The 27,144-nt window shown below is 44.5% G+C and overlaps 1 protein-coding gene across 4 annotated transcripts in view; it reads left to right on the top strand.

Annotated features, from left to right (window-relative positions):
- The window catches only part of INPP5D (inositol polyphosphate-5-phosphatase D), a 140,235-nt gene that overhangs the window by 98,305 nt on the left and 14,786 nt on the right, over positions 1–27,144 (top strand). For all 4 annotated transcript variants that reach the window (XM_072640530.1, XM_072640528.1, XM_072640526.1 and 1 more), the window contains 10 exons: positions 1,346–1,442; positions 3,537–3,675; positions 5,478–5,586; positions 5,671–5,759; positions 6,997–7,078; positions 9,653–9,742; positions 12,140–12,253; positions 13,954–14,036; positions 20,610–20,697; positions 26,938–27,087. In XM_072640530.1, coding sequence (XP_072496631.1) covers positions 1,346–1,442; positions 3,537–3,675; positions 5,478–5,586; positions 5,671–5,759; positions 6,997–7,078; positions 9,653–9,742; positions 12,140–12,253; positions 13,954–14,036; positions 20,610–20,697; positions 26,938–27,087 — 1,041 coding nt within the window. The remainder of the gene's footprint in view (positions 1–1,345; positions 1,443–3,536; positions 3,676–5,477; positions 5,587–5,670; positions 5,760–6,996; positions 7,079–9,652; positions 9,743–12,139; positions 12,254–13,953; positions 14,037–20,609; positions 20,698–26,937; positions 27,088–27,144) is intronic.

Genomic DNA, 27,144 nt, shown 5'->3' on the forward strand with positions numbered 1-27,144 from the left:
CCAGGAGAGTAAAGGGACTCGTAGTCATGCTATACAAGGCCTGGCAGGAACTTAGACTATTTCTCCTGGAGAAGAGATCTGGGGTGGTATTATACCTGAAGCACTGTCCTAATGGAAAGGGATTCTGTTTGACCATAGAGAGCAGCTCAAGAGGCAGTAAGAAATAGTGAAGAGATGAATTCTGCCTTGGTGTCAGGAGAGATTTCCCATCAAACTTGAGTAGGCTGCCACGGGAGGTAGTAGGCTTCCCTCCACTTGTGGTCATTGAATCATAGATTTTGAAGGACTTAAATGACAGATGGCACATTGGATAGAGCACTGGGCTTGGAGTCAGGAAGAATCATGTGTCTGAGTCCAAATCCAGCCTCAGATGTTTCCTAGCCAGGTGACTCTGAGCAAATCATTTCATCCTGTTGGCCTCAATTTTCCTTATCTATAAAATGAGCTGGAGAAGGAAACAGCAAACCACTCCAGTGTCTCTGCCAAGAAAATCCCAAATAGGGTCCTGGAGAGTCCGACAAGACTCAACATGGGAAGGAGATGCTTATTTTCTACCTGCTAATGGGGAGCAAGTGCTGGCAGCCCCCTTTAAATTTTAGGACCCTAAGTCAAAGCTCCAGTCACCCCACCTTAGTTAGGGCTCTAGGAAGACTGTCAAACCTCAGTCTATTCTGTAGGTGAGAGGACTGAAGTTATTCAATGGGAACTCACTCAGATGCTCAAACTCAACTCAATCCCTTTCCCCATCCCCAACCGTTTCTCCTGTTCTTCACAGTCCCTGGATAAGAGATCTGGTACATGATGCTCAGCTCTCACTCTTACACCTGCTCTCTTTCTCTGCCTTACCTTGCTCTCCCAAGACCTAAAGCTTTGGGGTTTTCCTTAGCTATCCTCAGGAGATAAGATATTATGGCTCTATCACTTCCTGCACTTTCCCAAATGCTGCTAAAAATCTTGAAGCTGACAGATCTCCCCTGTATTCCCCTCCCCGCCTCTGTTTAGTAGGGAGAGAAATTCTGGTTTTGTCATCAGTCCTATGTCCATTATTCTTTTTGAATATTTTAGCACTCTCAGAAACAACCTCTTCTTAGAAAGTCCAATCTTATGTCTTTCTGAACTATCCCTAGGAGATCACACCGATCTTCTCCCTTCATTTGCCATGTCTCCCCTACCCCCAAATGAAGGCTGATTTTTTCCTTCTTTGCCTCCCTTTTCTCTTCTTTTTCAGCTCCTCCTTCACCCTCCCCTGACTGTCCTGTGCTTTCCTGTATCTGTTATCTCTCCTGTTGAGGGTAGGTTGAATCTTAGCCTTGATAACAATGTTCTGCTCCTTCCTCATCACCAGGTAATAAAGGAGCTGTGGGCGTGTCATTCATGTTCAATGGAACTTCCTTGGGATTTGTCAACAGCCACTTAACTTCAGGAAGTGAAAAGAAACTTAGGTAAAATGCTCTGAGCTCCAGAAAACTCACGTTGGGGTGGGGTGCTCCAGTGTGTTCCTCAGTACCTTCAGATCCTCTCCCTGGCCTTCGACTGCTGAGTCAGGGCAAGTCAGCGTAAAGGGCTCAGGTTACCTTGGGTGTCCAAGTGGGGCAGAACGAAGCCTTTGAGGACAGATCTGGATGGCGTGGAGAATGGAAGGGATTTGTCCAGAATTTAGTGATCTAGTTAATGCCTAAAACAGGTGTCCAAAGGTCTTTGCCTTAGGAAAGAATGGGATTGGGGTGTCTTGGCAAGTGGAAGTTATTTTTAAAATCATTTTTATGTATCAAAAGATATCCCCAAGGTTTCTGAATATATCATTGTCTATCTTCTACCTAGAAGTCCATCACTTCTAAGTGAGGTAAAGTAGCAAGAACAAAGATAAAAAAAACATTCATCCAATTAGCCACCACATAGAGCAAATCTAAAGAATCTAGGCAGTGTCCCATATCTGTAATAAGAGCAGGGGAAACCAGTTTAACAAAATGAGTCACCACATGGACCTAGTCTGACAGGGTATGTAGTACTCCATACCCATGGTCCCCCACATCTGTGAGGAAGGACGGAAGGAGCATGTCCTTTACCCCATCCTGTGGGCTCAAGCTTGGCCAACAAATTTAAACTTGACAAGCATTTATTAAGCACTTACTGTGTGCTAGGCATCGTTTGAAGCACAGGAAAGAGAAAGATAATAATAGTGTAGTGTTTGCCCCCCAGAAGCTTGTATTCTACCAGGGACACACTGTGTTTATACAACTGACAAGAATGATAGCTCACATTTATATAATATCAGCTATGTGCCAGACATTTTACAAATATCATAGTATCCCCATTTTACAAAGGAGGAAACTGAGGTAAAAAGGGTTAAGTGACTTGCCTAGGGTCATACAGCTAGTAAGTGTCTGAGATCGTATTTGCACTCAGGTCCTCCCAACTGTACCCTTGGGCTCTATACACTGCACCATCTAGCTGCCCTTGATCAGTTAATACAAGATAAATTAAGAAAAGAGGGAATATGGTGGGAAACTTGTCTAGAGAATAAGAAGGATTTCCAGTAATTTCTTGCTCTCCATTTAGCTAACATCTAAAAACCCAGTTTCATTGATGGGGGTGGGGCAAGGTTAGAGGTTCAGGTAGTTGGAGCAGAAGGTAGAGTGCTAGGCCTGAATTCAGAGGAGGATCTGAGTTCAAATCCAGCCTTAGACACTTAATAGCTGTGTGACCCTGGGCAAGTCATTTAACCCTTCTACCTCAGTTTCCTCATCTGCCAAATGAGCTGGAGGAAGAAATGGCAAACCACTTCAGTATCTCTGCCAAGAAAATTCACAAATGGAGTCACAAAGATTAGGACCCAACTGAGAAATGACAAATTAATAAGGGGAGGAATCCAGGTTGAGCATCTTTCTAAATTCAAAGCTAACAAACATTATATAACATCTAATGTGTGCTGGAGACTGTGAGATACCAAAAAATAATTATGGCACAGACCCTGTCCTCAACAAACTTCTATTCAAAATGACTTTTTTTTTCTAATTTCTAGTTAGACTAATTCCAATCTAATTTTTTTCTAATTAAAGCTGATTGCCCTTTCAGTCACTGAGGAGCTCAGCTAAAGACAGAACCTTTGGAATTGTATTTGAGTGAATTTTCATGAGAGACTTATGGAATAATGGATAGGAGGGCAGGAGTCAGGAAGGCTCACCTCAGATTCATCCTAGCTGAGGAACCCTGGCAGTGCCTCAGTTTCCTCATCTGTACAATGAGGGAGTTGGACATGACCTCCAAGGTCTCCATAAGCTCTAAATCCCTGATTCTGTCATCTTGCCAGTGACCTGACCTCCAACTGACTCTGCCCAACCCCAAAGTTTCAGCCCTGGCAGTGGCTGCCAACTGGGAGAGAGCCACTGAAGGCAGCAGAGGTCCTGGGGATGCCAGAAGAAGCAGATTAGAGTCCCTCACGTACGAGGCTTCTCCTGAGGAAGTGCCCTCCATTGTGCCTAGGATGCTGCTAGGGTCAGCAGGTGCCAAGCTGCTTGTGTTTTTTCCTCCCTCAGGCGGAATCAGAACTACATGAGCATCCTCCGGTTCCTGGCCCTGGGAGACAAGAAGCTAAGCCCTTTCAACATCACTCATCGCTTCACACACCTCTTCTGGCTGGGAGATCTGAACTACAGGCTGGAACTGCCACCCTCGGTGAGGAGCCCCTCTTCCAGGCCAGCCTTTCTAAAGTCCCCAGCACCCTCACCCTTCCCTGCTCCTCCCCCCATCCTCCGATAGTTAGGACCACTCCAGTGGGGTAGAAGCAACCAAGCCTTAGTCCTGAGGCCCAGAGCATCCCTCCAGAGCTCTGGGAGGAAGCAAGTGAAAGAAAACTGCTCATTGGGAGGTTCTGATTGAGGGCCAGAGCAGAGCCTAGATTCTTGTCCAGGTATCATTATGATGGCTGCCACTTCTGTAGTACTTCAACATTTTGCAGAGCTCTTTCCATCTCTTATCTCACCTGATCCTCACAAAAGCTCTGTGAGGCAGATGCTATTACGATTCCATTTTGAAGAGGAGGTGAAATGCTTTGCCACTAAGAGTCTGGGGCAAGGCTTGAGAGTCCAGAACATTCTCTGCATTGTACCACCTTGTTCCCTCACTGCCTCTGAGGTCCCTGCCAGCTCTTAGATTCTGCTAAGAACAATGACCTTGTTTTTGGAGACCATTGGATTTGGATTTTCAAAGTGCTTTCATTCTTCTGACTACTTAGATGTGTGTGACCTTGGAGAAGTCACTCTGTTAGAAACACACTTGACACTAAAAAGTATCAAGGAAAATTTATGAAAGTAGAGTTCAGAGGAATTGAACACTTTGGCCAAAGCTGACTCTACCCCTCTTCAGGAGGAAGGAGTGTCCCCTGAATGAATGGGTAGCTCCCAGGTGAGGCTACAGGAAGACTACAATTTGTTCAGACCAACGTAAGCCCTTTTATACTGTTCTGAATTCTGGACTTCCTGCCACACCATCCACTGGCCACATGACTTCATGTTCTCTCTCTGATAGGCTCTTTCCTAAAACAGCTTGCCAAGCCACAAGTTTCTGACCTTTTATCTGACCTTGCTAGGTCAAACTCCGATTAACTATCACCACTCAAAGCTGGAAGTTTTACCCTGTGGAAACAGAACTTTTTTCTTTGTTCCCACAACTCATCCTCCCTGCTCTTCATCTGTTAAATGAGGAAAGTTGGACTCCATGTTCCTACCACCTTTTCTGGGTCTCAGTTTCCTCATCTCTAAAATGAGAACAGGTCAGCTAGGTGGTACAGTGGATAGAGCAACAAGCCTGGAATCAGGAAAACTCATCTTTGTGAGTTCAAAACTAACCTCAGACACTTCATAGCTGTGTGACTCTAGACAAGTCACTTAACCCTGTTTTCCTCTGTTTCCTCATCTGTAAAAATGAGCCAGAGAAGGAAATGACAACTCTGCAGTGTCTTTGCCAGGAAAATCCCAAATGGGGTCATGAAGAGTCACTATTGACTAAAGTGACTGAACAACAAAAATGAGCCTGGTGGTGTTTGAGATCACTTCTAGCTCTAAATCTGTGATGCTAAGACTTGCCAGTCATAGCTAATATGTGTCTGAGTCAGGACTTAAAGCCAAGTCAGTCAGTCAAAAATTTATAAATTTATAAATGCCTACTATGTGCCAGATACCATCCCGAGCTCTGGGAAAACAATGAAAGGCAAGAGAAGGCTGCCAGGTCCTACCTGGGCCTTCGTTCTAGCCTCTTTTCAAGGCCTCTGAAGAAGAAGCTGGAAAGATCTTGTATGGTCCTCAGGCTGTGCCTAGTATAACAACAAAACTCAGGGCATGAATAGAAATGAGAGCCCAGCCTCTCCCTTCCCACCTCCCACAATGAAGCCTGGCTGCAGGTGGAGCAGTTTGGGGTCCTAGGATGCCCCAGCCAGGACACCAAGGCCCTCCATAATGCCCATGCCTTCTTCCTTCCAGGAAGCAGAGAACATCATCCAGAAGATCAAGCAGCAGCAGTTCTCGGAGCTATTGGTTCATGACCAGCTCCTCACAGAGCGCAAAGAACAGAAAGTCTTCCTGCACTTTGGTAAGAGGGACACTTCTGGGCTGGGGGAGAGCAGTGGGGGCAGGAGACCCCACCCTTAATCTAACAAAGGTCCCTCTCTTTCAGAGGAGGAAGAGATCACCTTCGCTCCCACCTACCGCTTTGAAAGACATACCAGAGAAAAGTATGCCTACACTAAGCAGAAAGCCACAGGGGTAGGTACCCCTCCCATTGTGATTCTCGGGGGACAGCAGATAAAAAGCATTGGAGAGGGAGTTGGGGGGGGAAGCTGGGGTTCAAATATCTGGTTTAGCCTGTGTGACCTTGGGCAAGTGACTTCTCCAGGTGTTTGCTTCCTCATCAGTAAAAGACAGGGGAGGGGCTGGATTTGATAGCCTCTGGGATTTTTTCCAGCTCAAGATCTAAGATTCTATATGTGAGCTTGGGAAAGTCATTGAATTTATCTGAGCCTCAGTTTCCTCTTCTGTAAAATGAAGGGGGTTGGGCTGGATGACCTCAGTGGTCCCCGAGCCCCAGATCTATGATCTCTTTCGCCACTTCCTCTGGCCAAGAGTCACGAAAACTAAGAGAAGAGTAAGTCCCTTTACAGTCACCCATGGAGGTCAAATGACAATTATAGAAATATGGATGATGAGTCAGAAGGGCCCTCATTTTACAGATGGGAAAATTGAGGCCCAGGAAGGTGAAGTGATTTACTCAAAGTCACATGGGTAGATGGTGTCAGAGGTGGGATTTGAACCCAGGTCTTATGACTCCAAGCTCTAGTACTCTAGGCTGGAAAGATAAAGAGCAAGAGAAACTCATAATGATAAGGGACCATGGAGTAATGGAAAGGGTGTTGGGTTTACAGTCAGGAGGCCTGGTTACAAACTCCAGATTTGCCCTTGGCTACCTTTGTGACCTTGGGTAAGGCACTAGGGTACTCTCTGGGTCTCACTTTCTTCATCTGCGAAATGAAGGAGAAGTGGACTGGATGACCACTAAGGTCATTATCACAGCTTCACATCCCATGGCCCACAAGAAGTCAGATGTTTGTGAATTGTTCCCAAGCTAGAACCCCCTTGGATGAGAAGACCAACTGTTGTTGTTCAGTCATTTTAGGCACGTCCAACTCTTTGTGTTTGGAGTTTTCTTGACAGAGATACTGGAGTGGCTTGCCATTTCTTTCTGTAGCTTATTTTATAGATGAGGAAACTGAGGCAAGCAGGGTTAAATGACTTGCCCAGGGTCACATAGCCAGTACATGTCTGAGGTCAGATTTGAACTCAAGAAGATGAGTCCTACTGACTCCAAGCCCAACTCTCTGTCCACTGTGCTACCTATATATAAATCACCAATAGCAATGGTTAATACCAAGTTAATTTTCTCTTTTTCAATGAAAAGTGAGAAAAGGATTTTTTAAAAGTGATTTCTCCTCTCTTTTCTTGGAAGATGAAATACAATTTACCATCTTGGTGTGATCGTGTGCTCTGGAAATCCTATCCCCTCGTGCACGTGGTGTGTCAGTCCTACGGTGAGTAAACTCAGGGTGTAGGCAGTCTGGGCATCAAGCAGAGCCCAGAGGATGGAAAGCAAAGAGCTTCCAACAATCTTTTATTTATTTATATCCTCTCAGGACCTCAGTCTGCCCACATGGCAAATCAGAGAAAGATCTGCAATTCTCCTCTAGTGGTCAAGATGTTAAGGGACCTAACTGACCACCAGGCAGGTGCCAGAGTAATATAATAGTACCTAACGTTTCTATGGTGCCTACTATGGACATTTAATATATGTGATCACCGTGCTAAGCACTTGACAAAGATTGTCTCATTTGATCCTCAGGACAACTCTGGGAGGAAGCTGCTATTGTTATCACAGTTTGACAGATGAGGAAACTGAAGCAGGCAGGTTAAATGACTTGCCTAGGGTCACACAGCTAATAAGTCACTGAAGCTGGATTTGAACTCATCTTTTTGAATCTAGACCCAGCCTTCCATCCACTGTGCCACCCACCTGCCTATAAGTTGATGCGCTAAAAATTCATAATTTGGGATAAAGGCAGTAAGTGACTTGCTAAGACTATAAGTTGCAGAGTAAGTGCTAATCTGAAGTTATGAAGGAAGTTCTTCCATGGGACTTGCCTATGGTAAAGAAGTCACGGGTTCCAATCAAAAATAAGGAAGGAAGGAGAAGGGGGAGAAGATCTCTCTGGTTCATTGGCTCTATAACAAGTCTATACTGTTGAGATTTTTTTAAAGAAAAGTAAATTTGTCATTGTAAAGCATGGCATAATCCTAGATCAGTCTTACAGTCAATTTACATGCTATGTCTGACGCATCCTGGTTGTTACTCAACCTCTCTGAATCCTGAGCAGTTCTCAAAGATAAATTTTAGATGAGTCCCTATTCTGCAGTGGTAGAGGGAGTTTCCACACTGGAAATTTTCTACACCAGTGAAATCACAATGTGAATAAAGATACAAATTGATTTAAATTAGGTGAATGGGAAAATAGCCATTTTAACATAAGAACTAGAAATGCATAAAATAATACATGAAGTATCTAAAAGCATTTAAAATATATCTTGCGCCTAAGGTTTAAATACAGTAAAGGGAGATATACATATCTTTCTGAATCTCTGGTTTGAAAAAAAAAAACCTGCTCATTTTAGACTGGAATCCTATCACTGGCGAGTAAGAACCTTAGGATATAGTGAGGAATTCTTGAAATATTTAATATTAAACTCACTGTGAATCACTTCTACCATACCTGTGAACTATACTAGAGTTGAGTGACTTTTGAGGCATGTTCATATTTCAGCATGCATACCCTAGGGAGTCCTGGACCACAAGTTTCCTGTTTTAAAAAACATATCACTAAACTCTATTAAATTTTATTTTGGGTTCAGCTCATTATTATAACTCACTGGGATCTTGTAAAAATCTCTTGTCATCCACATTAGCTGTTCCTTGAAGCTTTGGGTCATCTGTATTTTGATAAATACAAGACTTGCTTTTATCCACTCAGTCAACAACCACTGATTAATTATTGCTAGATCCCTATTGTACAAATAATGAATTCCATGAAGTGGTCACATTATTCAAGTTCTTACTACATGGAATCAGTGTCATGTTTTATATAAGTAGAACTTCAAATAGTGTGGGTTTTAATATACATGATCACCTACTGGGTAGACTCATAATCTGTCACCAAGAAAAAGTGCTTATCAGAACCTGGCCAAGGACAGTTTCTCAATTACTCCTCTACAACCCTTCCTCCAGATTTCTATCAATCCATTCATCACTATTCTTTGGGTGTGTTCCTTCAACTAGTTTTGAACCTACCTAACTAGATTTTTGCTAGCCCACATCTCTCTATCTTGTGTGTAAGAATGCCTTGAGAGATCTTGCCAAATGCATTGCTGACATTCCAGTATATCACAGCTGCAGTTTTCCATAATGAACCCATATGAGAGCATCCAGGCTGATAATCCCCTTGTTCCCATTCTGGGGTTCTCCTGGAAAGCCCAGAATCACCCCAGGGTGTGATTTTTTTTAGCATGTTCAGACCTAGGGGACTTGGCCTTCTCTGTAATTTCTGCAGAGCATCTGCTTCATACTTGCACTGGTCCTTGGAGATCCAGAAAATCCCAAAGGAATTGGTGGGGAGAGAAGTGTGCAGAGAGCTTCTATATCAATCTAGGATAGGTCTCTAGCTTTCCCCTAACAGCTACTTCCATTCCTATCCAATGATGATAGGTCTTTAAATCTCTCATTTCTTCTATTAAATGGTGAAGCTTACCTTTCTTCCAAGGTTGGAAGACTAGGGAGCAAGACTGGAGCCTGCAGTCTACACGTGCTCATCCTGAGTAGACTCTGGCTTTTGTTTAGTGTCCTTGAGCTTCTGGGAAGAGCCTGGAATTCCCACCTTAGTTGCTTGAGTCCCAAGGAGGCTGCCATTTGAGCAGTTTCATTCTACCTCAAAGATTAGATGCCCTGGGAATAGGGTAGAAAGTGAATTAACAAGAGGCTTGAAAATAGTGCTGTCCTTGGACCTGAACAGACCTGTCATACTCACATGAACCCTATTTTTTCCTTTTTCCCTTTTCAGGTAGCACCAGTGACATCATGACAAGTGACCACAGTCCTGTCTTTGCCACATTTGAAGCAGGGGTCACCTCCCAGTTTGTCTCCAAGAATGGTCAGTAATTGGGTACATTCTCTGTTTTCTTTAGCACAAAGTCATATGAATTTGAAGGGAATAATTATAACTTCCATTTCTACAGGACTTTAAGATTGAACAAAATGCTTTCCTTCTTATAACCCTGGGCAAGAGAGAGCATTTGAATCTCTATCTTCATTTTTACATATAAGGAAACCAAAATATCAAAAGGTGAAGAATCAGAGTTGCAGCAGCTTGAGTTGGAACTGAGTTTCAGACCATGGTCTCCCTGGGGCTCTCCCACAAAACTCCATTGCTTTTAATGAAGCCCCACCCCTTCTGAGCTGGCCACTTCACATAGGGGGAATGTCTTGGACTGGGCCTTGGAACACCTGGCTTCCACCTGGATAAGCTGACTCATAGGCATGGCAAGTGCACATTCGTCTCTGTGCCTTTTTCCTCATCTGAACAATCAGATCAAAAATGACTAACGTTGCAGTTACAAGCCTTTGAGTCATATAATCACAGACTTAGAACCTGATAGAATGTTAGAGATCAACCTCCTCCTTATAGAAAAGAGGGAACTGGGACTTAGAGAGAGGAAGTAATTGACTTTAGGGCACACAGGTAGAAAGTGTCAGAATTGGAATCCAGATCATAGACTTATAGACTTAAACTGGAATGGACCTTAGACACCAATGAGTACATTTTACAGATGAGGAAACTGAAGCTCACAGAAACTGGAACTGGCCCATGGTTTGAACCCAGATTTTCCTGACCCCAATCCCAGCACTTTATTCACTGTGCCACCAGATTCTGATGTGACATTTTGTCAGCTATTCCTGAAGTCAAGGTGGACTACCTGCCTTTCTTCGTCTTTCTTGACTTGAAGTTGGAAACATCTCAGGACAGAGAGAAGTACTAGAGCATGAGCCTCCTAGTCTGGCAAGAAGCCTCTTGGGCTTCCATGATCGGACCCCACTTTGCTTACTCAGCCTTAACTCCTGCTATGCTGACCCCATCCCATGGTTCCCTTAGTGCCTCTTGACACAATCTGCTCCAGAAACAGAAATGGGCAGGGCTTAGAAACCCTGCTTCACATGCCTTCTATGAGACAGAGATTGATTGTAGGAGATTTCATCTTTTTAAAAATGTCTCATTGCCTTTTATCTTTATGTCTTAAGTCATTTCTGAAAATATTGTGCCTCCCCTATGGATTGGGGCACTCTTTGAAACAAAAAAAATGCAGCCAACCAAATAAAAACCAGTAAAGTGATGCCTGAGAACCCATCCACCATTCTGCCTGGGTGGTGGTGCCCTTCCTCTCCAGGACAAGAGGAGAGAGCTGAGTTTCATTGTCTGTTCTCTGGGACCATCCAGGAGGGCCGGAATTGTTTGAGCTGAGTCTGTAGTTTGCCCAGCACAGTGCCTGGCATGTAAGCACTTAAGAAGTGCTGCATGATTGACTGCTCATTGATTTTTCCTTTACTCAGAGTTACATCACCTTTAAATGGATTTCATTTATTATTTTTTTGCTATTAATATTGATAATAATAATAATAGCTACCATTTTATAATGTTTTAAGCTTTGCAAAGTGCTTTATCAATATCATCTCATTTTATCCTGACAGGGAGAAGGTACTATTAATACTCCCATTTTATTGGTGGGGAAACCAAAGCAGACAGACTAAGTGACCTGCCCAGGTTCACTCAGTTAGTAAGTGAGACAGAATTTGAACTCAGGTTCCCTAGCTTCGTACGTATTTTCCTTTTGGTTCTGTCAGTATCACTTTGCATCAACTCATTCAAAATCCTCTGAACTCATAGCCACCAATTCTTTTTGTTGTTGAGTTATTTTAGTCATGTCTGACTCTTTGTGACTCCAGTTGGGGTCTTCTTGGTAGAGAAATTAGAGTGGTTTGCCATTTCCTTCTCCAGCTCATTTTATAGATAAGGAAATGGAGGCAAACAAGATGAAGTGACTTGCCCAGGGTCGTACAACTAGTAAGTGTCTGAGATTAGATTTGAATTCAGGAAGGTGAGACTTCCTGACTCTAGGCTCACTGTTCTATCCACAACGCACCATTTCTTATTGAACAATATATTTGATAACATTCACATAAGGACAAGGACTAGACAAGTCACTTCATCTGGCTGCCCTTGGTTTCCCCATAAAACTTTTTGATCTCTAGGTCCTTTCCAGTCCTAAATTCTATGCAATTTACTTCCAGATACTTAATGGAATTAAGCCAGTCTTGAACCATGGACCAACCTTGGACTAGGGGTTACACTTACACTAACTTCTTTGTAAACCTGTGATGGCCTCCCTAAGGAGAATGGAAGCTCCTTGAGGGAAGCTTTACTTTGTTTTTGTCTTTGTATATCTAGCACATAATAAAAATTTCTTTGGTTGAACTGAATTCTCCCCAATTCTAGGTCCTGGAAACGTGGACTCCCAAGGACAAATTGAGTTCCTGAAGTGCTATGCCACCTTGAAGACAAAGTCACAGACAAAATTCTACCTGGAGTTTCATTCCAGCTGCCTAGAAAGTAAGGACATTGCTATTTCCCCTCAGTTTTGGGCATACATGCCCTTCTCTCCCTCCTTTGGCCTACTACTGCCTCTAATGGCAAGCAGACAAGTAGGGCTCAGGGATAGAGGCTAACAGGCAGCTTCCACTGATGCTGAGACCTGGGGTGCTTTCATCCAATTCTCTAGGATCAGGGGCTGGGATGGGAAGATGCCCTTCAATATCCTCACATTGAAGGAACTTAAAACTAACTTGCAGGGGAGAAAGAGCTAGCTATTCATGGAGTCATCTTTTCAGATGAATTCATTTCATTCCAAGGGTGAATTCACTTCATTATTTCTCAAAGTGGGAGACTACATCTCCTTAAGGCAAGGGTTCTTAATCTGGGGGGGGGGGGGGTGTCATGTGGACTTAAAAAATTAATAACCATATTTCAGTATGGTTAATTTCATTTGTAATCTTATATATTTTATTTTATGCATTTAAAAATTATTCTGAGAAGGGCTCCATAGGTTTCACCAGACTGCAAAAAAAAAACACCCACAAGATTAAGAACTCCCACCTTAAAGCAACAGTGAATAATTCCAAGGCAAGCTCCAAGTGGATGAAGGAGACCAAAGTAGTGAAATTCCAAACAGTATTGGTGGGGGTGGGGTAGGGTGGCTGTAGTGACTGGGTCCTTCCCAATTAGCCTCCCTTTTCCTGAACATACCAAGAAACATGTTACTTTCTCTATCCCTTTCCTGCAGCATGGGAATATATTTCTGATATGGATTAATCTTAAGCCATATACATAGTTCTGGGTGCCCCTTTCTCCCTTTAGCTTTTAATATTTGAAAAAAATCTGTGTTGGGGAAACACCTTTTGGGGGGGGTGAATTTCTAGGTATTCCCATCTGAGGCTGTTTCATAGGAAGAATGGGACTGTGTCGTTTCCAATTCTGTTAGTTGGGGGGGAGTGGAAATAGAGACAAAAGCCACCCCCTGTGTTCAGAGGTGTTGAGCTGAGACACTTCCCGAAGGGGGTGGGATGGGGGGGTTGCACATCTGTGCTGCCAACACTAAGGCTGGCCCATCTGGATAGAGAGAGCCAGCAGTGAATCTCCTTGCTCAGGAGCCATCCTTCCTCCCTTTGTGCTTCAGCCTGGTTCTTCACAGGGAACTAAATGACTATCCAGTGTCATTTCCCTACTCAGACCTCATGGCGACCCTGGCCCACAGTTATGTCAAAGGGAGCTTTAAAAATAATGTGACTGCGTGTACATGTGCGGGCCCAGGCACACTTTAATAAAGTATATAGACATTTGCATAGATTACTATGGAAACGGCATATTAGGAGGCTTAAATTAGAATTTCAAAAGAGTGCTATATTGAGTGGCTGTGGGAAGATCTGGCTGCCATGTTCCTCATATCTTGTCTATGGAGGTGATGATTCCCCCAGTGCCAGTTTTGGTGAGAAATGGGGGGCAGGGGAGGAGGGAGAATCAATTTCCTAAAAATAGTCAGATGGTGCTGTTGAAGCACTCCTAACTAAATCTGCATCCAAACAGGGCCAAAAAGGTAGCCTTGGTCATCAACCTAAGACACCCCCACTCCTTCTAGAGAAGACAGGGAAAATGCATGTTGGCATGGTTAGACACAATGCTAGGGAGAGGATTGCCTGCCAGATTCTTGTCCTGCCTACAGAAAGAGCCCACTCTCTTCTCTGACATTCCCCCAGGTTTTGTGAAGAGCCAGGAAGGAGAGAATGAAGAAGGAACAGAAGGGGAACTAGTGGTGAAGTTTGCTGATGACCTCCCAAAGGTGACTAGAGAAATGTGACCCAGGGATGAGGGAGGCCTCATTACTGAATGGAATGGGATGAAATCTGACAGAGTAAACATGGGCCATTTGGATGATGAGGTTCCTGAGAGGATGTGGACCACAAGTTCAAAGGATTCTGTAAAGCCACATTTTTATACCTTTAGCTCATAAGCTCATTGCAGTGATAGGATGTTGGTCTTGGAGCCAGGAGGACCCAAGATCAAATCCTGTCTCACACATTTACTAGCTGTGTGACCCTGGACACATCACTTAATCTCTCTGTTCCTCTGTTTCCTCATCTATAAAATGGGAATAATAATAGGACCTACCTTACAAGATGGTTGTGAGTATCAAATGAGTTAACGTATGTAAAGTGTTTTACAAATCTTAAAATGCTATACAATTCTGGCTATCATCATCATAGTTATGTCTCCACGTATGTGTTTGCTTGAAATAGCCAGCCAGAAGACACAACTGTCTCAAAGTAAAGACTAAATGCTATCAAAGAGCTAACCTCTCCTGTTTTTAGTTAGAAAAAAGTAATTAAGCACAAGCACCTAGGTGGCGCGGCAGCGGATAGAACGCTGGGCCAGAAGTCAGGAAGACTCATCTTCTTAAGTTCAAATCTGGTCTCCAACACTTAGTAGCTAAGTAAGCCCCTGTTTGCCCCAGTTCCTCATCTCTAAAATGGGCTGAAGAAGGAAAGGGCAAACCACTCCAGTATCTTTTCCAAGAAAACCCCAAATGTGGTCATGAAGAGTTGGACACAACTGAAATGACTCTGCAACAACCACAAACAACCAATTAAGCACAAGTGTAGCTATTTTTTTTAAAGGTGAAAGTTCAAAATGTACCTATAGCCATCATTCCTAAATATGCATTAATTGATTTTAAGTATCATGATACAGAAACAGAGACATGAGTGAATCCATTATCTCATTGATAAGGTGATTCCCCCAATGATGCAGATAACAGCCTATCTGTTCCTGATCATTCTGGGTGACTTCCCATGAACTCATTCAGTGGACCAGGGCCTTTCTTTGTGGGCCAGGGGCTTCTTTGCTTTGTTCTGACACTTCCAGGTTGTGCCAGTGGAACACAAACTTTAGAAAGTGCTACCACGATAAAAACACTTTGAGTCCAGTCTCAGCAACACACTGTGTCTACTTCCTGAGAACTTCCTGGCAAAGTATAGAGTCTCATCACCAGTTCATTGGCCACCTGTGTGTAAATTCTTTGTCCATAACAATAATAATAAAACAATAGTTGGCATTTCCATAACACCTACTATGTGCCAGGAACCATACTATACACATTTTACAAATATCTCATTTGATCCTCACAACAACTCTGAGAGGTAGGTGCTATTATGATACCAATTTTACAGATGAGACAAACTGAAGCAAAAAGAGGTTCAGTGACTAGCCCAGGGTCACTCAGCTAGTAAATGTCTGCTGCTGAATTTGAATTCAGTGCTTCCCGCCCAGTGCACCTAACTGCCTCTATCTGTGAAGCAAAATATCCTCACAGATCAAAGGAATCACAGAATCCCCAAGTTAGAAGGGCCCACAAGGGTCATCTAGTCTGATCCATACCACCAAGTAATCACTTTTTCAGTATGTTCAAATAGTTGACTGTCCTCTGCTTGGGTCCCTCCAAGGAGCAAGGAACTCCCTACCTAGCGAGACAGCCCTATCTACCTTGGACAGCTCTAATTGTTGTTAGCAAGTCCCTCCTTTCTTCATCATCAATTTGACAGACATTTATTAATCGTCTGCTCTGTGTAGTTTATTGCACTAAGTCCTTGGGGAAGACCCAGAGATAAGTAGGGCATCATCCCTGACCTCAAGGGCCTCTTGAGTCTGGCAGGAGGCACAGGCAATTAGGATACAAATTGGATTATGAGGTAGGTACATCGGGTGCTGTCTTATACCCTGTTACTCATACAAGCGACTAAGAAAGCAGATGAGGCAGAGGCTGCCTCCAGCTTGGAGAATGGTGAGGTGAGTTGGGCCTTAAAGGAATGCACTTAGTTTTGTAGGTCCATTTCCCCCTCTACTATAAACACCATGAGGGAAGGAACTAAATCCTACTCATCTCTAAATCTACCCACCTACACACACACCCCCAGAGACAGTCAAAGAAACAAGCAGAGAGAGGGAGGCAGGGGTAGGGGAAGGAGATAAGAGGAGGAGGAATAGGAGAGAAAGAGAGGGAGGGAGGGAGGGAGAGGAGGAAAAGGTGAGGAGAAAGACTAAGAGAGATGATGAGAGAGAAAGAGAGAGACAAGAAGAGAGAACGTTGTGCAGAGCAGGAGCTTAGGTAAATGTTTGCTGAATTTCTGCAGGTACCCTGGCCCCAGACTCTGGAAGTATTGCAATTCACAAACCAAGTGCATTTTGGGCATTGTCTTTGCTTTGTAACATGAACATTCCTTGTATATCTACCCAAAAAACGCCAAGCTTGGGGTCCTGTGCTGTCCACTCAGCCACCATCATCACAGCCTTGTACAATTGAAAGTGATGAGCTAATTAAGCATTCAGTAAACATTAGCAGCTAGGCATCTGCCATAATGGGTAGAGCTCCTGACCTGGAATCAGGAAAACTCATCTTCCTGAATTCAAATCTAGCCTCAGATACTTACTCGCTCTGTGTGACCCCAGGCAAGTCACTTTACCCTGTTTGCCTTGGTTTCCTCGTCTGACAAATATGCTGGAAAACCAAGAAAACCCCAAATGGGATCATGAGGAATTGGACATGACTAAAACAGCTAAACAGTAACAAAAAGCACTGGGGGAAGCCTTGAATCTCTCCTTTCCACTGATTACCTGTATGCCTTTAGACAAGTCACCTCTCCCCTCTCCGCCTCAGTTTCCTCATTTGTAAACTGAGGAGGTTGGACCAATGGTCTCTGAGGCTCCTTTGACCCTAAATATCTATGAAATGGAAGGGAATTCCAACCATATCTCATCCAGATATTCATTTTCTAGATGAGAATACTGAGACTCAGTGAGAGGAGGGGATACTTGAAGGAAGCCTCTGCCTCCATGCCCAAGGCTCTTTCTGCTGCTTTGCTGATTCACCGAGTGATGAGGGAGGCTAGATAAGTGTGTTTGAGTCATGTTTGTGAACTGCAAGCAAGAGGAAAATTTGATGTTTTTAAGGATAAAATGAAGGTTGGGGGGGGGGTGTGAATGGAAAACATTTAGACATAACTGTTAAGAGCAGAATCAGTCCTGACTGCAAAGCAGTTGCGCATGTCTTGAGGACCCCAGACTCTGAATATAGTCAATTTTAGATAATTTTACCAGGAAGGAGCTTCAGGTCTTCTGGGCAACATGCAGCTGAGGTTACATTCAAGAGGAGAAAGTTGGTCGTGGAACAGAGCTCTTCCAGGACTGAGGAATAAGCAGAGAAGGCTTCAGAGAGAATTTTTGAGCCATCAGTCACAGATAAGAATGACAGACCCTTCCAACTAAGGTCGTCTCACCTCCAGAAGGAAAGAGGCTCACCCAGGTTGACCTGTGTGTGAATTAATTTAAAACAGATGTGGGGGTGGGAGGGAGAAAGGCAGACAGATCTGAATCTCATGTTTCAAATGAGATGGACCAACTTTCAGAACCTTGTTTCTATTTAGGTGTGGGTGCCTGGAAAATTGAATTCAAATTTAGATTCAGCCAATGCCTCTTCATCCCAGAATCTCCCAGATTGGAAAGGCCCTCAGAGGCAATCCAATAGAATGCTTTCCAGACCAAGAATCCCCTCCACAGCTTCCCTGACCATCACTTAATCAACAAGGAATTATTCACCACTTATTCTGTTCTGGGCACAGTGCTAGGTGCTGGAGATACAAGATAATCTAAACAGGTGAAGGAGAAACAGTATCATCAGGTTCTGTTGGAAGACCTTCCCTACTTTACCTGCTGAGGCAGCATCTGAAAGCCTATTACGAGCAGAGAGCACTTAGGCAACCAGAGAGTTAGGAAAGATGTAGTTCCTGCCCTCAAGGAGTTTCTGTTTTAGAAAGGGAACTAGATTCAAACACAGATAATGATGGGGCATTGAAAGGGTACAAAACAATGTGTCTTTCAGCAAAACTGTAACTAGTTGTTTAGTTGTGTCTGACACTTTGTGGCCCCATTTGGGGTTTTCTTGGCAAAGGTACAGGAGTGGTTTGCCATGTCCTTCTCCAACTCGTTTTACAGATGAGGAAACTGAGGCAAACAGGGCTAAGTGGCTTACCCTGGATCAGTGTTTGAGGCCAGATTTGAACTCATGAAGATGAATCTTCCTGACTCCAGGCCTGGCGCTCTGTGCACTGTGGTGCCCCCTAGCCGCCCTTCTAGCTCAGTGCAAATGGGGACATTGGTCATGGTAGTGATTTGGGGGTCTTTCTCTTCCAGGAGACCACCAGCCTATACAGCTCCAGAGTCTTGTACCATGATAACCTTCCAGACTGTCTTCCCTCCCCTCCCCAACCCTTTTTAGGAAAGGTTTGCTCTTCTGTGAGCTTTCATCTGCCCCTTCCTCCTCTCAGGTGGACTTCAGTCCCCACCTACCTCTATGCACAGGTTCCTGTTTTTCCCCAGGTGAAAAAGCTTTTAGTTACCACACTTACTATAAGCAACTTGAGAGCCTTCAGCCTTTGGATCCCTAGGAGTAGCCTAGTGCCTGGCACATAGTAGGCATTTAATAAAAAATAGGTATTTGGTCATTGATTCCAGGCAAACTTTCAGAAACCCAAAAATGTTCACTATGTACACATGCAAACCCTTCAGCCTTGGTTGCCACCTCTTGGTGGCAAAGGATGTGGCCACTCCCAACTCCTTCCAGTCCTGCCTACCTCGTACACACTCAGGCTGGTGACCCACCTGCTTTCTGAGTATGAAAGCACCCTTCCCCTCATCATTTCATTCTTCTGGCCACCAGCGTGCCCACCATGACATCCTCTGGGGAGCAGAGTAGGGATGTGGCCAACCCCATCATTAGAAATTACTACCAGAAAATCCTTATTATTACCTCCAACAAAGCCCCAGGCCTCGAAGGAGAGCTATTTATAGGGATGATGGGGGCTCAGCCCTGGATATGTTCATAGTAAACACGTCAGAAGTTACTGGCGTCTTGATGCTGTGGTCACTCCTTTCACCCACACTGATCACAAAGCCTGGTCCCATATTTTGGTAAAGGACCTTTGTGAGTTGTTTTGGGAAAAAAACAAGTTCATCTCTTAGTAGTCATCTCTGTGTCAAATGAGCCTCTTCAGATGTGGCTTAATTGATAATCGGACACACATTGACCCACCAAACCCACACCAGAAGCCTTTTCCTGTAGGGTAGAATTGGCCAAAGCTGGGGTCTACTGACTTCCCCTTGAGAACCCAGGATCTCCTCCACTTTGCCACGAGGCACCAGACCATTATGGAGGGAGATGGCCAAGATGTGGGAGATTTCCTCAGAACTAGACTGACTGACCATAGTCTTAGTACAGCAGATGTAAAACAATCAAGTCTGGTCCCAAAGTCCTGCACAGCCAACTATGGGGGAGAATGAGGAGCAGGGGAGCCCCCGTCACTCATAAGAAATCACCTCCCCTCTCTGGACCTCAACTTTCCATTTAATTTGACTTAACAGGCATTTAAATTTTTCAATTATTTATTCATTTTGAATCTTCATTTTTTTTGAATTTTGAGTTCCAAATTGTCTCCTTCCCTCCAGCTCCATTTATTAGCACCATGCTAAGAGACTGAGAGGCAAAGATAAAAGGAAATAGTCCCTCATCTCAGGGAACATACATTCTTTTGGAAGCAGCAACAGGCATAGATACAAGTAAATACCAAACAAAGATCTGAGAGGAAGGTCATGGGCCTGATGGAAAAGACGGCTTGTTAACAATAGCTCTAGGAATCCAAATGGCACAATGTGACAAGGGGGATAGGATGATGTGAGAGCCCCTCCATGTCTAAATCTATTACTCTATGATAATGACGAAAAGATGGCTTACTCTAAGAAATCCTTGAAATATCTAGAATTTTGGACTGAGAGATATGGGCATCACTGATAACAAAGGAAAGATTACCATTTCCTTGTCCGCACATCTAGGGGCTGTTGGAACCAGCTCAAAACTGCTAGAAAGCCAATTGTTAAATTTTCAGTTTGAGGATTTACATTTCAGAAATTGACAAACACTACAAATCAGGCCTTAGTTTACTATTCTAGTGATTATCTATACTAATGTGGTAATAATTCAGATTAAAATTTAGTGTATCTCTATATGCTTTTCTTTCTGGAGAGATGGTTGTTAAATATTTTTCCACCACACACATATAAAATTGGAAGGGACCTCCAAAGCTACCATCAGGGCCCTTTGTTACTTCAACAAGAGTCTCTGCCACATCCATCATCCCTTCTACCACCCCCCACTGTCGATTCAGTTCCAGGTCTTCCAATTCCAGTCCCTTGGGCCTGAGGCTCGACAGGAACTCCGAAGCTGAGGATGTCAGGGTTCTGTGGGGGAGCCTCATCCCTCTGCCTCCTCCCTCACATACTCACCTTGCAGCCTTGTCTTTGCTTACAGCTGACTCCTATCATCTCTGACCCCGAGTACCTGTTGGACCAGCACATCCTCATCAGCATCAAGTCATCAGACAGTGATGAATCCTACGGTGAGTGTGTGCCCTGGGGATGGTGGCTGGGGAGGTAAGGAGCTGCCTAGGGGGAGGGGAGCAGGATGAGGGACTGAGGGAGGGGGTCGCTGCCTTCCCTGCTTCCCCACATGTCCTGGTGGTCTTTCCCCTCCAAAGACTGTCCTCTTTCCTCCACCCTTTGTTCTGAGGCCAGTCAACGTCAGCCCTTCCTCATTGGCCCCATCTTCCATCCATTCATGTCAACTCAAAAGATTCTATGATCCAAAGTTGAAAACTCCTTAGAGATCATCTCGTCCACTGCTTTCATATGACCAAATAGGAGACTGAGGCCCGAAAGTAACTGAATCCAGGTGACCAAAGTGGTAAATGGCAAAGCCAAGAGTTGAACGAGGGGCTTTTGAAATCTTGCCTCTGTATGACCTGTGTGACTTTGGGCAAATCACTTAACATCTCCAGGCCTCAGGTCTGTCAGATGAGGAGACTGGGCAAGATAGATGGCCTATGAGGTTGTCTCTGTCTCTAAATCTAGCGACAAGGGTTTGGCTTGGTTTGGTTTTTGATTGGTTGGGTCTTTTTGGACATTCACGCAATCACAGAAGGAAATCCCTGTCTGGGGAATGGTTTGCTTTGAATCCCTTTGAAAAGCAGCTTCAGAGTAGTGAGAGTGCTGAATTGAGTCAGGAAGACCTGAGTCTTACCTCAGGTACCTACTGGCTGTATGACCCTGGGCATGTCACTGAACTGCTTTGTGCCATTGTGCCATCTGTGAAATGGAGGAGTTAGAGTCTAGTCTCTAAGCTCTCTTCTATCTTGAGATCCCTGATTCTAGGAACCTACCCCACTCACACTTTTTGTTTTTTAAGGCAATTGGGGTTAAGTGACCTGCCCCAGGGTCACATAGCTAGTAAGTGTCTGAGGCCAGATTTGAACTCAGGTCCTCCTGATTCCAGGGCCAGCACCACCCAGCTGTCCCTGTAAAGTGCTTTTTGAAAGCACAAGGAATTTGATGTCAGTAATTGAGATGATGGCAGACTCTCTGGCCTGCAGAGATGTGATAGCCTCCCTCCATCCCTCACCCTCCATCTCTACCCCGCTAGGGGCCTCATCAAGTCATCTGATCTCTCACCTGGAGTCCCGCTTGGACTTACACATGAAGGGCCCCCGCTGTCTTCCTTTAGGAGCAGAGGCAGCAGCAGAAGGGATAATAGTGGGTACCCATTTCCAGGTACTGGACCCTGAGCTGCACATCTCTGCAGCCCTGCCATCTCACACTGACCCTCACCTAGAGAGTGCTATTGGACCTTCCAGTATCCCAGCTGAGCAGCAAGCCACCTCTCTGCTGTCCCATGCCTCACATTCTGTATCCTCACCCCTCCCTGGCTTCCCTTTCTACTTTTTAGCCTCCAGTCAGGTCAAACACTGCTGTCACCCTCCCCTTCTCTTGTTTAGATAAGAATAGCAGCAGACATTTATTTGGCACTTTGAGGTTTGCCAGGTCTTCTCTCCTTCGGTCCTTTGGCTAATAAATGCTCATGTCTTCTCTCCTTCAATCCTTTGGCTAATAAATGCTCATGGCATTGGATTGAGTTCTCACCTCTCATTCCAGAGGAGCTTTGGCTTCCAGTGTTAATATCCCCCTTCCATAGATGGGCCCCAGGCAGCCAGAGTGATCAAGATTTGTCCAAAGGCAGTCAGTCAGTGAATGTTCACTAAGTGCCCCCTTTGTGCCAGTCACTGTGCTGGGCACCTGAGATACAAAGATAAAAATGAAACAATCCCTGCCCTCAAAAAACTTAGATCCTTTGGTTAAAGACTTAGTCTATGATCCAACAACAATGGCCTTCTTGTTCCTGGCACAAGATTCTCTATCTTCTGACTCCTGGCATTTTCTCAGCTGTCGCTATGCCTGGAAGGCTCTCCCTCTCCATCTCTACCTCCTGATTTCCTTATCTACACAGAAGAAAGGGAGGGTTTTGACAGCAATCCCAGCTCAAATCCTGCCTTTCCTGATCACCCTTAATTCTACTGCCTTCCCTCTGAGATTACCCCCAATTCATCCTGTATACATCTGTTAACCCAAAACCTATTTGCAACAGACTGGGAGCTCCTTGAAAGCAGGAACTGTCTTTTGCCTCTCTTTGTCTTCCTAGTGCCTACCATATAGTATGTGTTTAATAAATGCCTTTTGACTTGACTATAGAGGGAGACAATATGTATACATATAAGCATATGCAAATATATGCAAAGCATAAATATATGCAAATTTGAGGTAAATGAGTAGTAAGTAGAAATCAGCTCCTGGAGGGAATCAGAAAAGGCTTCATGTGGAAACAGTGCTTGAGGTGACAGCTGAAGGAAACATTGGAGGCTGAAGCAATGAGGGAGGGAATTTCAGGCATGAGAGGCAGCCAGTACAAAGCTCTGGAGGTAGGAGATGAAATGTCATGCATGAGAAACAGAAAAAAGCCAGTCTCTGGGGTGCAGAGTATAGGAAGGTGAGTAAGACAGGGCACAGCTTAAAGAATAGGTCGGGTTAGCTCGTGAAACTTTAAAAATCAAGCAGCATGTGGAAGGCATCACCCTTGTGATGTCATTGGTCCTCTTGGAGAACCAACCAAAAAGAAGTCGAGCAGTTTACCTTTGAGTCTGGAGGCCATAGGGAGCCTCTGAAGTTTATGGAGCATGGAAGTGACTTGGTCAGACTGTTATTTAGGAAAACTGCTTCAGCAGCTCTGTGGAAGAAGAATTAGAGAGGGAGAGCAGTAAGGCAGCGAGACTGAAAGAAGGTAAACAAAAACTCATGGAGGCCTGGGTTGGGGATGATTGCTTGTGTGAGTAGACAGAAGGGAAAGAGGGTGCATACACCAAGTGATAATAAAGACAGAAACAGTCGCATTTGGCCACTGACTGGATATGTATAATGGGGATGAGGATAATGCCATAGTTATGAATCTGAGAAACTTGGAGGATGGTGTTTCCCTGAAGAGAAATAAGGAAGTTTAGGGAAGGGGAAGGTCTGGGGGGAAAGAGGATGAGTTCCATTTTGGACACATTGAGTTGGAAACATCTATGGAACATCCAATTTGAAATATCCAATATGTGACACTGAAACAAGAGAAAGCTATAGATGAACTGAGGAGAGAGACTATGGTTGGATCTATAGATCTGGATCTAATCAACAGAGAGATGGTAAATTAAAGTCATAGGTGTTGGTTAGGTCACCAAACGAGAGAAGAAGAAAGGCACATCCTTGAGATACACCCATAGTTTGGGTGTGGGATATGGATAATGAAGCAACAAGCAACTGACAAGGAGCATTCAGGCAGAAGCAGACCAAGAGATTGTCGTTTCCCAAAAGGGAAAAGAGGAGAAAGTGTCTAGAAGAGGGTGATCAATGTTGTCAGAGGCTGCAGAGACACTGAGAAGGACAAAGACTAAGAAAAGCCCACCGGATATGACAAAACTAAGAGATCATTGGTTATAGGTATTGGTTTTGTGTGACCATGCATTACTGTTGCAAAGGTTTGGTTTCTTTCTTTTCTTTTTCCACTTTTCTTTTTCACAATGAGAAGGCAGGTGAGAAAATAAATATGTTAATTTTTTAAAATTAAATTTTAGAGAGAACAGTTGAGTGATTATACAAGAAGCCATATTGCAAAGGATTGAGAAGAGAGTGGAATAGCAAAGGCAGTGATCATAATAAACAGCTTGTTCTAGTTTAGCTGAGGAAGGGAGGAAAGATATAGGATGATAGTTTGAGGGGATGGCAGGATTATATATTAGAGTTATTTCAGGATGGAGATGAGTGTATTTGTGGGTGGATGAAAAGGAGCCAATAGGGAGAGAATGTAAAGCTTAATGACAGAATAGGGATGATCTGGAGGCAATTTGCTCAAGAAGGGGGGGAAGCAGGGGATCAAGGATGTATGTAGAGGGATTGGCCTTGATGAAGAGAAAGGCCAGCTCTTCATGAAAAATGGAGTGATTGAGAAGAGGGTTGGGGACTCAGCAGCTTTGAGAAACAGAGGAGAGAGGAGGGAGGGACCTCCTGGCATAAGCTATTTTCTCAATAAGGTGGGAGGTGAAGTTCTAGCTAAGAGAATGGGTAGAGGAGGTGATGGGCCAGGCTTGAGAAGGGAAGGTCTGGAAGAGCCTGAATGTGGAGCTGGCTAGGGGTAGACAGCTAGAAGGTTCCTGGAGCCAAGACTTCTACCCAAGTCTTCTGCCTTCAAGCTCAGTGTTCTTTCTAATTCTTCAGTTTCCACCAGCTCATTTTGTGTTTCCCTATTTGCCAAAGCTGAAGGACCAGGACTAAGTTACTAAGGGAGACGCTGGTTGGAAGGTGGGCGTGGGAGTGGAGGAATAGTAGCGGTCATCAGAAACCTCAAAGGAAGACTCATTGACCAGAGTCAAGAATGATGTTTGTCCCTGGCAGGGCTGTTGGGTGGTCTCATAAGAAGTCCTCAAGCACTTTAGATATGGAAGCTGTCCATTACTGATTCTTCAGGTTTCTCCATTCAGCCCCCAGCCCATTTGGTTGATTCTGCCTCTGTCTGGTTCAGTGGTTTACTCTCCCCATTCCATTTAATCAATAAACATTTATGAAACACCTACTATGTGCTGGCACCATGCTAAGTGCTGGGGATATGAGGAAAGGCAAAACCAATCCCTGTCCCCAGTCTAATGCGGGAAAGAGAATTTAGCATTCTAGTCAATGTAGTTAAGTCTCAACTCTCCCTCTTCTTTCATCTGCTCCTTATAAAACATGTCCATCAAAGGCTTTGAAAAGAGCCCTGGATTGGGAGCTCAAAGGACCTGGGTTCAAGCCTCAGCTCTACGCCTTCCTTGCTATGTCTTCACCTCTCTCAGCCTCAGTTTCCTTATCTGTAAAAAGAGGGTAATAATGCTTGCTCTGCCTGCCTCTGAGGCTTGTGGTGAGAAAAGAGGTTGATAAATCAAGTGCTACAGCAGCTCTGAGAGCCATAAATAACCCGGTAACCATGGTGATGGACCACAGTGATGCTGCTGGACTTAGACACAAATACTGGGCTTGAGTCCCATCTTTACTGCTGGCTGACTGTGGGACCCAGATGCACCCCTTAGCCTCTCAGATCCTCACTTCCCTAATCTGAAAAATGGGGCTAATAATACCCATAGTTCCACCTTCAGAGAGTTTTTATGAGACACAAATGAGAAAATACAGGTAATACTTTTTGTGAATCACTAAGTACCAGATAATCAACCACTATTAGTGTCTTCAACCCAGTCCTCCACCTAGCTCTGCTTTCTCTCTCTGAGCCAAACACCCTGCCAAAGATGGCCTGACTCAGGTGAATTCCATCCTCCCAGTAAATGAGCTGTGAGTCATGACTGTGGGGCCACTGCACCCAGGACTAGAGAGAGTGTGGCATCTGGGAGAGGCAGCAGGGGACCAGAGAAAGATGTACAGCCTGATTTCCAAAAAAGGAAAAGGAATCAGTCTGAAAACCAGAAGCTAATGAACTTGACTTTGATTCCTAGGCACATTTTAGCATGAGGTGGTTAATGACTTACCTAGGAGCAAGGCAAAGTTACTAAAGGCAGATTTAGGCTTTCCAATGCTGACCTGTCCCAGCCACCAATGGTCTTCAAGCAAAGGCTTGGAGGACCCCTTGTTGGCTTATGGTGGGGATTCTTTGGGACTGGATGAGATGGCTGCTGAGGTGTCTCTCAACTCCAAAATTCTGGGATTCCCCTGTTGTCCTCACAGTCCTTTCTGCTCTCAAGTTTCATTTCAAGGCTTGTTTCTGTCAAGAAATGTGCATGTCACTGCCCCCTCCCCTCCCTTCCTCCCTCCCCTTCCGAGCTCTTCTCCCATGTTCTCCAGTCCTGTTCATTTTTAGCTTATTTGTTTGATATCCTTTCTAAGACCCTTAAAAACTGTGACCTTTGGGGATAGACATTTTCTCATTTCCCATCTGAATTTGGAGGCCCATCCAGTCAGGTCTCAGCCTTTCCCTCTCCCGTCCCCGACAGAGAAGGACCACAGATGGGCCTTCATGGAGATGACTATATGTCAGAGGGGACAGAGCCCATCTTTCTCTCAAGAATACAGCTAAGCCTGGCTGAAGGGCACTAGAAACCTCAAAGGGCAAAGCCCCCACCCTAACACCCCCATCCCTGCCCACTTCATTCCGCCTTCCTCTGTGACCAAAGGTGTTCTTGTCTTCTGTGGAAATGACTAGATTGTTCACATCCATCCAACATGTCCTCCCGCAGGTGAAGGCTGCATCGCTTTGAGATCTGAAGCCACTGAGTCCTTGGTTCCTATCTACACTGCCCTCACTCACCATGGAGAGATGATGGGTCATTTCCGAGGGGAAATTAAGCTTCAGACCTCCCAAGGAAAGAAGAGAGAAAGGCTCTATGGTACGGAGATGTGGGGAGGGGGACCTCTTCCTCATCAAGAGGTTTGCTGCTGTGAAG

Source organism: Notamacropus eugenii, chromosome 2, assembly GCF_028372415.1.
Source record: "Notamacropus eugenii isolate mMacEug1 chromosome 2, mMacEug1.pri_v2, whole genome shotgun sequence".
Lineage (NCBI taxonomy): Eukaryota > Metazoa > Chordata > Mammalia > Diprotodontia > Macropodidae > Notamacropus > Notamacropus eugenii.